Source organism: Herpailurus yagouaroundi, unplaced genomic scaffold (assembly GCF_014898765.1).
Source record: "Herpailurus yagouaroundi ecotype Mexico unplaced genomic scaffold, PumYag 28, whole genome shotgun sequence".
NCBI classification, from domain to species: Eukaryota; Metazoa; Chordata; class Mammalia; order Carnivora; family Felidae; genus Herpailurus; species Herpailurus yagouaroundi.
In genome coordinates this window covers 17,508,789-17,522,431 of record NW_024412376.1, presented here as the reverse complement: position 1 = coordinate 17,522,431, position 13,643 = coordinate 17,508,789, and the positions used below count along the sequence as shown (strand labels likewise).

At 41.1% G+C, this 13,643-nt stretch overlaps 1 protein-coding gene across 4 annotated transcripts in view; it reads left to right on the top strand.

The window, feature by feature from the left end:
* GALNTL6 (polypeptide N-acetylgalactosaminyltransferase like 6) overlaps nucleotides 1–13,643 on the top strand; it is a 1,208,379-nt gene that overhangs the window by 1,119,615 nt on the left and 75,121 nt on the right. For all 4 annotated transcript variants that reach the window (XM_040470479.1, XM_040470472.1, XM_040470497.1 and 1 more), the window contains one exon: nucleotides 8,909–9,130. In XM_040470479.1, coding sequence (XP_040326413.1) covers nucleotides 8,909–9,130 — 222 coding nt within the window. The remainder of the gene's footprint in view (nucleotides 1–8,908; nucleotides 9,131–13,643) is intronic.

Sequence of the window (13,643 nt, the reverse complement as noted above, 5' to 3'; positions counted from 1 at the left end):
ACACACACACACACAAGCTAAAGAAAGAAATCTAGTATAAACTCATCATAATACAATAGCTTAATATTGACACAAGCATAGCGTGTGGATTGGGGTCAGGCCAGTGCATTTGTACTGATTGCACTCTGCACAAAGAATAGAAACACACTACTGAGGTGAGGTGGCCCAGATAATACACATGCATGGGACAGCCTCATGACCAGACAATCGACTCCCCAATAATACGCTGAGAAACTGAATAGGGATTGTGTTTTTAGGACAATTAAACAGCAGGTTCTAACATGGTGCTGGCAAAAAAATAATTAGTGGATAGATTTATGCAGTTTCATGAATCAGCAGGTATAATGGAACTATCTATTTTGTTCATGTTACACAATACAGATGATCAGTCAGAGATGGAAATCTGTTCTTATAAACTGAGATAGAATGTGATTTAATGGTCCTGGTAAAATATCAATTCAAAAACCTGATGAGTATTAGAATTAAGGAAAGATTTAGTGTTGGGTAGTGCAAAGAAAACAAGACTTGAATTCTAAAGACCTGTAATATAAGGCTGAATGTGTCAAGTGTGTTAATAAATATTTGGGCAATACAGAGAAGGGAGAGATTAATACCAGTTTGGTTTGGATAGAGGAGCATGTTGTAACACACAAGAAACCACTGCGGTGACATAAAAATAGATGAGGCTATCAATGTCCTGTATGTAGAAAGTGCTCAGAATAACAGCCCTTATTTCATTTATCATTCAAGAATTATGAAGCCTGCAGCTCGTAAAAATAGAGAAATAGAAAAATCTTCATTTGCTTTCTACATGGAAAAATAAATGTATTGTTCAGCTCCAGTGGCTGTCCTTCTCCAACTGTTACGTGTCTTCCAGGATGAGTGAAACACCAGCAGGTGAAAACCTCCCGGATTCACCTTGAGTGGGATTGCGCCCTCTCCTCCAGTCTCTCTTGTCCACACTCAGAGCCTGGCTGGAACTCAGCTCAGATGTGCAGAGACAGAAGGCCTTCACCTACTTATTTTCAGATTAAGGTTAACGGTAAACCCTAAATTGTCCATTCTAGCCATGCTGAGCCCTCCCCTCTAGCTTCCGATTAGCACTGCTGTTACCTTAAACTATGTGGCTATTTCCCTGCTTGCTTCACAGATAGAAAGCCAGCAGGATCCCACCTGTTAGAAGCAGAAAAGCAGTGGGAATGGGAAGCATATTTAGATCAACGGTGTGTGATAGCAGGCTTCTCTGCAGAGAGCCTGAAACTTCCCTGCAATAATTTCCACACAAGCAAAACATTCACTATGTATTGGCAATAGCATCAAGATATACCAGATCCTGAGAATACAGTCACTAAATGAATTAAGAAAAAAAGAAACGTTCATGGAGCACATATCACATGCATATTATATATGTCGGCAGTAAGGTTGCCAGATTGGGCAAATAAAAATAAAGGGCGCCCAGTTACATTTGAATTTCAGATAAATAACTTTTTAGTATAATTATGTCCCACGCGTTAAAAGATAAACTGAAGCATATTAACATTTTAAGGGTCTATTTGAGTGAAAGCCAATTTGAATTGGGCAATGCCAAACTGGAAGTGGTTAAGGGGAAAGACTTGGAGAAATACAGAAGCAAAGAAAGGAAATTAAATGATAGGCTATAGCTTCAAGCCTAGCAGTCTATTTGTGATTGGTTGCACCTAGTGTTTTGATTTCATAACCTTGAGATGTTTACAGGCTTGGATTTTGGTTTGCGTAGGTAGGCCACCTCAGTCTAGTGGCCTCCTGGTTTAATTTAATTTGATTAATTTTAATTTCATTTGCTGTTATAGAATATTAATACAAGCCCTATACAATTGTGAATTGTACTTATGTTTTTTTTTTTTTAATTTTTTTTCAACGTTTATTTATTTTTGGGACAGAGAGAGACAGAGCATGAACGGGGGAGGGGCAGAGAGAGAGGGAGACACAGAATCGGAAACAGGCTCCAGGCTCTGAGCCATCAGCCCAGAGCCCGACGCGGGGCTCGAACTCACGGACCGCGAGATCGTGACCTGGCTGAAGTCGGACGTTTAACCGACTGCGCCACCCAGGCGCCCCTGTACTTATGTTTTTAAATGATTTGTTCTTTACCTGAAATTCAAATTTAACTATGTGCCCCACACATAGTTATCTGGCATCTCCAACTGGGAGGAATAAAAAGTGAGTTTCTGAATGGGTGAGATCAGACAAATAAGAGGGAGAAGGGCATTGAAGCAAGGGAAATCTTAGGGACAAAGCCAGAGACAGGCTGAATTTTTTTTTTAAGTGTGGATGAACAGAGCAGATCTCTTAGGCAGAGGCTTCATGTAGAAGAATAAAATTAAACAGGACTCTTAGGGACCTCGTGGAGAATGTCTTCAACAGTGAGCAACCCTTTTGTAACAAAATGTTCAGTGGGGCGTACCTCAAGAACCAGCTGTTGAATTTCTTTCAGGTGAGTTATCTTTGCTTAGTAAAACACCTGGAAAAAACATTGTGGCTATAGAAGGGTAGACCTCAGAGTTTGGCCAGGATAAGCTGGGACAGACAACGCGAAAGCTGAATTACTCTGCATGAAATAGAGAAGAAATTAGGATATTCTGGTGCAGTCCTACTAAGGATACCATAAGGGGAAATTTTGAGGACAGCACCATGGCAGGGGGTCAAAAGACAGAGAGAAGAAACTTTGGCCAAGGAGAAATTTTCCATACCACCAAAGAAGCTGAAAAAGTCAAATATTCCATCTTACATCATCTGCTATGCTTTGTCATCTAAGGCTCTGCCACTGCCCTGAAATGTCAAAGTCTATGCCTTAGTCATCTACTTGCAAAGTGTTTGAGAGGTGAGGAGAAGCACCCCCGCCCCCCCCCCCCCACTCAATGCTCTGCATGACACAATAGCGAACAAGCCTGGGGCAAGACACCAGTAGGGAGGGAAGGTCCCCCAACAGGAAATCAAAGTGAAGGATGAATGTGTGAACACAATCCCCTGGGAATCTACATAAATCTTCAGGAAAAAAAGGACTGTGAAAATTGTGATTGAAGTAATTTTACTTAAATCTCAAATAACAGGAATCCCAGCTAATAATACCTGGCTCCATGTGTATAAGACAACCTTTATAGATACAACTTCAGATACTTTGGGAGTAAATGATTGCATGTATAGATCTTCCAGTGTCCATTCTTTCATCTTGATAACTTTTTTTTGGACATTTAAAAAACAATTTTTTTATGTTTATTTATTTTTGAGAGCAAGAGAGACAAGCACGAGCAGCAGGGGGAGCAGAGAGAGAGGGAAACAGAATCCAAAGCAAGCTTCCGGCTCTGAGCTGTCAGCACAGAGCCCAATGCCGTGCTAGAACTCATGGACCGTGAGATCATGACCTGAGTCAAAGTTGGAAGCTTAACCAACTGAGCCACTCAGACGCCCCTATTTTTTGCACATGTTAACATCTTCGCCGATGTCAACTCAATCTTAGAAAGAGATGAGCCAACTCATATTGATTTATTTTTATCTTTGTTACCATCTCTGGCAAGAGATGTTCTTGGATGTCTCAATTACATGATCCTGTACATGCGTACACAGCTATGAATGTGTAAGTGAGCAATATTGTTTTGCTCCTATCCCATTACCTTCATGTATCTGAATGTGCGTATATGTGCTCCTATGTAAATAGCTCAATGTGTATACGATTATTTTATTTTCTGGAATGGGTGAGTTTATTCTACAATCTATAAAAGACCAATGAAACTCTTCCTGCAACTGCTTGTAATATTTCTCAGCTGTGGTTCTAATGTTTTCCCCAAGATTACTGAGTCATGATTACAGTTGCAAATTAACACAGTGTATTGTTGTTTCCAGAATAATGATTTCAGAATGATATTATTTGGTCAGTCACCTGCACTGTTTGGGAGTGAGGACTATTCCTTGACTATAATAATGGACTCTTCAGAAAGTTTCCTCCTGGTAGGAAATTCAATTCAGAGAACAGAGCATCTATAATCGAGGATGTCTAATGAGTCATTGGGAACATTAGAGAATGGGCAAGATGTTGTATTTATGTTTAAATGTTTATGTAACACTCATTGCTGGAGGGAAACTAGCTATTATAGTTTTTGCAATTATCATGCTGTTTCTCTTCCTGTCTCCTGGAAAGCTACAAAAAAAGGAATAGATGATTTGACATTATCCCTGGAATACATTCATGATCCTGCTGCTTCCTTTAGAGTGTTTGGGAAATCAGCAAACCTAACCTTGCAACCAAGTTTATTTCAATTTGAAAAGGACACGATAATGCAAAAGCTACCTGGCTGATTCCCTGGTTAACTATACTGCTTAGTTTCCCTAAAGTTGTTGACAATTTACTAGCAAGCTATCTCCTGCACTGTTTACTTATTGATGATGCTTATCCAGGCTAACATTTATCATGGCACTTTGAGCCATTTATAAAGAAAGCATCTGAACTAATCAGCTCCTTTTTGAGTTTTATAATAATTCCTATTTTTATTTCAAAAATCCAAAGCAACAAATATCTACCATTTAGCATGAGCACTTTTCATTTTTTTTTTAATTTTTTTTCAACGTTTTTTATTTATTTTTGGGACAGAGAGAGACACAGCATGAGCGGGGGAGGGGCAGAGAGAGGGAGACACAGAATCGGAAACAGGCTCCAGGCTCCGAGCCATCAGCCCAGAGGCCGACGCGGGGCTCGAACTCACGGACCGCAAGATCATGACCCAGCTGAAGTCGGACGCTTAACCGACTGCGCCACCCAGGCGCCCCGAGCACTTTTTAAAAAAATTGTTCTTATTTCAGTGCCTTTGCCATTGGATATATGCACAAACTGTGAATTTGTTCACTTTCATTCTATAATATATTTTTTAATATTTTTAACATTTATTTTTGAGAGAGAGAGACAGAGAGAGAGAGAGAGAGAGGAAGTGTGAATGGGCAAGGGGCAGGGAAAGAGGGAGACACAGAATCCGAAGCAGGCTCCAGGTTCCAAGCTGTCAGCACAGAGCCCGACGTAGGGTTTGAACTCATGAACTGTGAGATCATGACCTGAACTGAAGTCAGACGCTTAACCAACTGAGCCACCCAGGCACCCCTATATTTTTTTTAATTCAACAATTAGCATGCCCAGATAAGTACCCATATGTGCTTGGAATCATTCAAAGTGCTGAGTTTTTTAATTAAAAAACAGATCTATATCTAACTTCATATAAAATACAGTCTCAAAGTGTTTATTTACACAAATCAAAATAGATTGCTTAATGACAAAGCTATCAGAATTTTTAAGGCATGTCTCTACTTAACAAAGTCATTTTCTCATTATTCCTGGCGAATTTACCTCTTTGCCTCTGCTTTTTTATATACCCCTGCTTTTATTCACTTTCATTTATCAGAGAAGCATAAAGTAGCGGAAGCTAAATATTTCTACTTTATATAATAATTGGATTTTAGGTGGGGCACCTGGGTGGCTCAGTCGGTTGAGCCTCCGACTTAGGCTCAGGTCAAGATCTCACGGTCTGTGAGTTCGAGCCCCGCATCGGGCTCTGCACTGACCACTCAGAGCCCGGAGCCTGTTTCAGATTCTGTGTCTCCCTCTCTCTCTGACCCTCCCCCACTCATGCTCTGTCTCTCTCTGTCTCAAAAATAAATAAACATTAAAAACAAATTTTTAATAAAAAAAAAATAAAAATAAAAAAAATAACTGGATTTTAGGAGAAAGTTGTAACTGCAGCCTAAAAATTAATTTGAATATAAATAAAGTTTTCATATTAGTGACTAATTTTTTTCCATTCTATCTTTGAATCTTTTTGCTAATCATAAAAATTGTCTGTCCAAAGACAGATGAAAATACAAAGCGTTTCATCCAGAGCACTTATCAGAATGAAAGGTAAATAGCGAGATAATGCTGAAGAATCCTACTTAAATATTACAGATAAGTGTAGTACCTGAGGCCATCACAGAGCAGGATCCTCAAACATCACCTGTTTCCTTGTCTTTCCCCAAACAAATCAGGCAGTTCAGAATCTGTGAAAAGGGCTAGAATATTGCAAAACAATGTTGACTCTGATCATCTGTTGAGGTAAACAGGAATCAGGGTGGAAAGTGTCATGAGTGAAGCAATGCCAATGACATGTCATACAGTACAATGATGGCCAAAAATAATGTCAGAAAAAATTCTTACATTCTCTTTTTTTTTTAATTTTCTTTGAAGTTTATTTATTTATTTTGAGAGAGAGAGAAAGAGAGAGCACATGAGCAAGCATGAGTGGGGGAGGGGCAGAGAGTATCCCAACCCCGAGGCAGGGCTCAGTCCCACAAACGGTGAGATCACGACCGGAGCCAAAATCAAGAGTTAGATGCTTAACCAACTGGACCAACCCAGGTGACCCCAAAATTCTTGTACTCTCAATGTCAGGAACCTTAGAAAGGAAGGAACACAGAGGCAACCAAGAAATCACAGTAGACTTTGTGGCACTGTCTCTTTTCTGCATCTTGCTATATTAACTGAGCCCTCCCTCATGCCCACCAGGGACCAAAAGTAATAAAGGAGACTGTGGAAGCAAGCGGAGGGGTGGGGGGTACATAGGGGACAAGATCAGATGGAAGAAATGTCCATTCTTTCACAGTGGAGGTGGTGAAGAAATGTGAAGAAATGTCCACTCTCACACCAACACTGGAGGTGGAGGGAGTGGGACAGAACAAGAAAAGGGTGCAATCTTACTAGGACTAAGATATTTGGCGATTCTGACTCCCAGCAGACCTCTGGGCATAGTTCCAGGCCTTAATTACGATTCTGTAGCAATTTTTAATATAAAATAATTTTCAGCAGCATCTTGGTGGCTCAGTCGGTTAAGCATCTGACTCTTGATTTTGGCTCAGGTCATGATCTCATGGTTTGTGGGTTTGAGCCCCACATCAGGCTCTGTGCTGACAGCTTGGAGCTTGCTTGGAATTCCATCTCCCTCTCTCTCTGCCCCTCCCCTGCTCAGTCAGTTGAATGTTCCCTCCCTCTCTCTCTCAAAAATAAATAAACTTTTCTTAAAAAAAAAAGATTTTCTCTCTCTCTCTCTCTCCCTCCGCCCCTCTCCCCCACTCACTCTATTTCTAAAATTAAATTAATAGGGGCGCCTGGGTGGCGCAGTCGGTTAAGCGTCCGACTTCAGCCAGGTCACGATCTCGCGGTCAGTGAGTTCGAGCCTCGCGTCGGGCTCTGGGCTGATAGCTCGGAGCCTGGAGCCTGTTTCCGATTCTGTGTCTCCCTCTCTCTCTGCCCCTCCCTCGTTCATGCTCTGTCTCTCTCTGTCCCAAAAATAAATAAACGTTGAAAAAAAAATTAAAAAAAATAATAAAATTAAATTAAAGTAATAAATAAAATCTTTAGAAAAAAGATAAAATGATTTTCCTAGATATCGCTAGTTTTTACTTCAGTCACTTATGCCTGAATCTTATTAAAGTTTCCAGCCATTCTGCCCACTTTATCTTCTAAGCGCAAATGAGAAACTGGCAAGGGTTCTTTCCAGCCCCTGGGCACTTGAAATAAGACATTGGAACTCCAAACGAGAACCAGAGCTTCAAGGACACAGCTATGAAACGATGCTACAAGCTGGGGGTATCAGAACTCAGACCTTCTAGACAATGCACTCTCACTAGCATTTAGCATTAAGGCTTGAAGAGATGTCAGAGAACATCTCATCTTAGCTAAAGACCACAGGAACAAGAGTGCTGGACAGCTCAGTTGGTTAAAGCATCTGACTACAGCTCAGGGCATGATCTCACGGTTCATGATTTCGAGCCCAGCATCGGGCCCTGTGCTGTCAGCATAGAGCTAGTTTCAGATCCTCTGTCCCCCTCTCTCTCTGCCTCTCCCCCATTCACATGCGCGCTCTCTCTCTCTCTCTCTCTCTCTCTCTCTTTCAAAAAATAAACATGAAAAAAGACCACAGGAACAATTCAGTTCATCCGTGGCCAAGCCCAACATTAGGCTCTCCAATTATTAATAATAATATCCATAGTACCTAGCTCATGCCAGGTACTATTCAGGGCCCTTTACGGGTGTTACTTTGCTTAATCCTACAACCACTCCCATGATGTAGGTATATATTTACTAGTTGTGTATTCTCAGGTGAGGAATCTGAGGCCTAGAGGGAATGAGTTGCTTGCTTGACCTCAAAACTGAATAGCTTCCTCCCCTGAACCCACATGGTCTCCCGCCCCCAAGAAGCATGCTTTTTTCCCTACCAACAGCCTCCTGCTTCCTTCACCCATGGAAACATCTGCAGAGAAGACTGGCTACTTGATGCTTCCCTTAGCTGCATTATGCTTCATTGTGCAGTAAATTACTGAATTCCGCTTAGCATCTGTATTATACATAGAAAATATCATCAGAACACAAGGTCTTGAATTTAGTAATGCTGGGTTGCCTCTTTAATTGGGAGAAAAGAATAACAGCTTGTTTGTGCTCATTCTTTCCAGGATCCTAACTGTTCCTTGAAATGGTTGAAGCAATTCGATGCCTAAGAACTTCATTATCTCCAGTTTCAAATCCTTTAGTTCTGTGTGAAAAATAAAGAATTTATAATCATGAAATAACAGGTAGAGATGAGAAAGTTGATATAACTGTAAGCTGAATTTTTACTGACTCTGACAAATTATCTAATTGGCAGTTGAACCCCATGCCGGAAACAGAAATACGTGCAAGGCCTCAGACTAATCATATCACACCCTTGTAGTTACAAAAAAAACTCCCCTTATTAATAAGCCTCCAACCAGCGCTGTCTGAGGTTGTCTATTTTTTTTTTCCTTTTTTCAATTTCCAGTGTGACTAAAATCACCCTCTGAGGGCACAAGTCAATAAATGACATTCTTTTCTGCTGCACAGAACCTGAAGCGTGTGGCTGAGACCTGGATGGATGAATTTGCTGAGTACATTTACCAGCGGCGCCCAGAATACAGGCACCTGTCCACCGGGGACATCTCCGCCCAGAAGGAGCTGCGCAAACAGCTCAAGTGCAAGGACTTCAAGTGGTTCATGGCTGCAGTGGCCTGGGATGTGCCTAAGTACTACCCTCCGGTGGAGCCCCCACCAGCCGCCTGGGGGGAGGTGAGGAGGCTGCATGAACCCTGCTCTTACTTCCTTGTGTCCGTCACTCCTGCGCTCAGGTGACAGGACAGAATGCCAACACCTCCCACTCCTTTGTTCTACAGCCAAGTAAGATTAGCTTACATCATCTCCACTAAATGAATGTCCAACATTTTTTCATACGTTGCCAAAGATGAGTATTCTGCCCTCAGCCTTGATAGTCCCACCCAGAACCGTTGGCGGCTGTTGACTCCCCAGTTGGATTTTTTTTAATACACCTGGAAAATATTTCTATTTCAGGTTAGTGAAATTTCCATAAGAGCTTGCAGAGAATGAAAATATCTATCGTGCTATTGTGTAAATAAATGTGACCTGATCTCCACGATTGAATCCCTCACCATCCACCGTGCATAGCCTTGTTGCTATTTGTATATGCAAGGATGAGGTGATGGAGGGGCTTGACTATTTTCCTACCCAGAGGTGCCGTACAGAATTGTGAAGAAATGCATTTCCATAACACCCAGAACACGCGGGAGCCACATGGGTTCCTTAAATAAGCACTAACCTTTCCACCTCGGAGCGTTTCTTTTTTATTTCACTTCATGATTTTAAAATGGAAAGAACTGAATAGTCCCGGTTCCCAAATTTAGAAGATCTATCTTTTGGCATAGAAAGGACTATTGTGCTGGGTTCCGTTCCATTCAATCCTGTTACTATAGCCTTTTCCTCATAGAAAAGCATATGCTAAAGCAAGGACTAAAATTGGATAGGGTGGATTTATCCTAGCAATTTAATCTGCTTTTAGCAGGAGGCTGTGAGGGGGAAATTGCAGGCTGGGCTGGATGCGAGCTCCGTCCTACTTCTCAAGGCTTTCAGAAGCCAGGAGTTGACTATGGTGCATTGTGGAGGAGCCTCTTCATCACGGTCCTTGGTTTTGCGTTGTGGGCGTGGACATGCCTTAGCCTGGTTGGTGTCTGTGGCTTTGCAGACGTCTGAACACAGAACGTGGCAGGAGAGGCCAGGATACTGAGGCAGCGTTCTTGGGTTTCCAGCTCCCCTTGGAAAAGGTTTCACGTGCACCTGCTTGTTTCGCTGAGAGGGTCCAAAAAGATGTTCTCTACCTGTGCCTGGGATGCCCCAGGCGTGAAGGAGAGAGTCAAGGTCAAGGACATCGATGCATGTTCCATTTCCAAATGTTTTTGAATGTGCACCTGGTCCTAATAGTAGCTGCTTGGGCCAGTTAGTAATCTGATCTAATACTTTGCATCTTAACCATTTCTTTAAAGCTTCCGTGGAATATTAGTAATAATGGTCTGCTCCTATTAGTTTTAGTTATCTACCATGGGCTTAATTTATAGCAGTGGAAATGTAAAGTAGACCCCCCCACCAAAAGAGCTTTCATAGTCTAACGCATTTTATGATACAGGAATTTGTTACTCGATAAGCAGGAGAGTGTCTTTGTAAGGTGTTTTTGGTTAAGGTTATATCTACTACCTATAATAATTTTTAAAATTTATTTATTTTAATTCAAAATAGTTAATATGCAGTGGAGTATTGGTTTCAGGAGCAGAACCCAGTGATTCACCTCTCACATATAACACCCAGTGCTTATCCCAACAATTTGCCTCCTTAATGCCCATCACCCATTTAGCCCATCCCCCCACCCACCTCCTTCCAGCAACCCTTAGTTTGTTCTCTGTATTTAAAAGCCTTTTATGGTTTGCCTCCCTCCACTACCTATGACAATTTTTTAAGTTTATTTATTTATTTTGAGAGAGACAGAGAGGGAGTGCAGGAGCGGCAGGGAGAGAGAGGGAGACAGAGAATCCTAAGCGGGTTCCACATTGTCAGTGCAGGGCGTAATGGGGGGCTTGAACCCACAAACCTTGAGATCATGAGCTGAGCCTAAATCAAGATTGGGTGCTTAACTGACTGAGTCACCGAGCACCCCTACTCATGATAATTGAAATGCAATTTTGCCTTAGTGACTCAGAAATACTCTTAAAGATCTCAAAGCATCATTGTGTGGTTTGCAGCCAGTTAAAATCTTATCAAGCTTTTTTCCATCTTATGTGGAAACATATATTTTTATTCCTACATGGTTACTGCTTCAAACTGCAACAGATCACATTTTCCCATAGTACCTGACTAAATCATAATCTGTATCTATAAAATACCTTGCGTGGAAACAGACTTAAAGCTTCCATTGATGTTCTTTTTTTTTTTTTTTACATCTATCAGCTGTGTATTTTATTTTATTTTACTTCTTTTTTACTGAAATTTATTGTCAAATTGGTTTCCATACAATACCCAGTGCTCAACCCAATAGGTGCCCTCCTCAATGCCCATCACCCACTTTCCCCTCCCCTCCACCCCCCATCAACCCTCACTGTGTTCTCAGTATTTAAGAGTCTCTTATGGTTTGCCTCCTTCCCTCTCTGTAACTTTTTTTTCCCCTCATCCCCTCCCCGCTGGTCTTCTGTTGAGTTTCTCAGAATCCACATAGGAGTGAAAACATATGGTATCTGTCTTTCTCTGCCTAACTTATTTCACTTAGCTTCACACTCTCCGGTTCCATCCATGTTGCTACAAATGGCCAGATTTCATTCTTTCTCATTGCCAAGTAGTATTCCATTGTGTATATAAACCACAATTTCTTTATCCATTCATCAGTTGACAGACATTTAGGCTCTTTCCATAATTTCGCTATTGTTGAAAGTGCTGCTATAAACATTGGTGTACAAGTGCCCCTGTGCATCAATACTCTTGTATCCCTTGGGTAAATTCCTACCAGTGCTATTGCTGGGTCACAGGGTAGGTCTATTTTTAATTTTTTGAGGAACCTCCACACTGTTTTCCAGAGCAGCCCCACCAGTTTGCATTCCCACCAATAGTGCAAGAGGGTTCCTGTTTCTCCACATCCTCGCCAGCATCTATAGTCTCCTGATTTGTTCACTTTAGTCACTCTGACTGGTGTGAGGTGGTATCTGAGTGTGGTTTTGATTTGTATTTCCCTGATGAGGAGCGATGTTGAGCATCTTTTCATATGCCTGTTGGCCATCTGGATGTCTTCTTTAGAGAAGTGTCTATTCATGTCTTCTGCCCATTTCTTCACTGGATTATTTGTTTTTCAGGTGTGGAGTTTGGTGAGCTCTTTATAGATTTTGGATACTATCCCTTTATCTGATATGTCATTTGCAAATATCTTTTCCCATTCCATCGGTTGCCTTTGCAGTGCAGAAGCTTTTTATCTTGATGAGGTCCCAATAGTTCACTTTTGCTTTTAATTCCCTTGCCTTTGGGGATGTGTCAAGTAAGAAATTGCTGCGGCTGAGGTCAGAGAGGTTTTCTCCTGCTTTCTCCTCTAGGGTTTTGATGGTTTCCTGTCTCACATTCAGGTCCTTAATCCATTTTGAGTTTATTTTTGTGAATGGTGTAAGAAAGTGGTCTAGTTTCATCCTTCTGCATGTTGTTGTCCATTTCTCCCAGCACCATTTGTTAAAGAGACTGTCCTTTTTCCATCGGATATTCTTCCCTGCTTTGTCAAAGATTAGTTGGCCATACATTTGTGGGTCCAATTCTGGAGTCTTTATTCTATTCCATTGGTCTATGTGCCTGTTTTTGTGCCAATATCATGCTGTCTTGATGATTACAGCTTTGTAATAGTGGCTAAAGTCTGGGATTGTGATGCCTCCCGCTTTGGTTTTCTTCTTCAATATTACCTTTGCTATTCTGGGTCTTTTGTGGTTCCATACAAATTTTAGGATTGCTTGTTCTAGCTTCGAGAAGAATGCTGGTGCAATTTTGATTAGGATTGCATTGAATGTGTAGATGGTTTGGGTAGTATTGACATTTTAACAATATTTATTCTTCCAATCCATGAGCATGGAATATTTTTCCCATTTCTTTGTATCTTCTTCACTTTCCTTCATAAGCCTTCTATAGTTTTCAGTGTACAGATCTTTTACATCTTTGGTTGGGTTTATTCCTAGGTATTTTATGCTTCTTGGTGCAATTGTGAATGGGATCAGTTTCTTTATTTGTCTTTCCGTTGCTTCATTATTAGTGTATAAGAATGCAACTGAGCTCTGTACATTGATTTTTTATCCTGTGACTTTACTGAATTCACGTATCAGTTCTAGCAGGCTTCTGGTGCAGTCTATCGGGTTTTCCATGTATAGTATCATGTCATCTGCAAAAAGTGAAAGCTTAACTTCATCTTTGCCAATTTTGATGCCTTTGATTTCCTTTTGTTGTCTGATTGCTGATGCTAGAATTCCAATACTATGTTAAACAACAGCAGTGAGAGTGGACATCCCTGTCATGTTCCTGATCTCAGGGAGAAAGCTCTCAGTTTTTCCCCATTGAGGATGATGTTAGTTGTGGGCTTTTCATAAGTGGCTTTTATGATGTTTAAGTATGTTTCTTCAATCCCAACTTTCTTAAGGGTTTTTATTAAAAAAGAATGCTGAATTTTGTCAAAGGCCTTTTCTGCATCGATTGACAGGATCATATGGTTTTTCTCTTTTTTTTT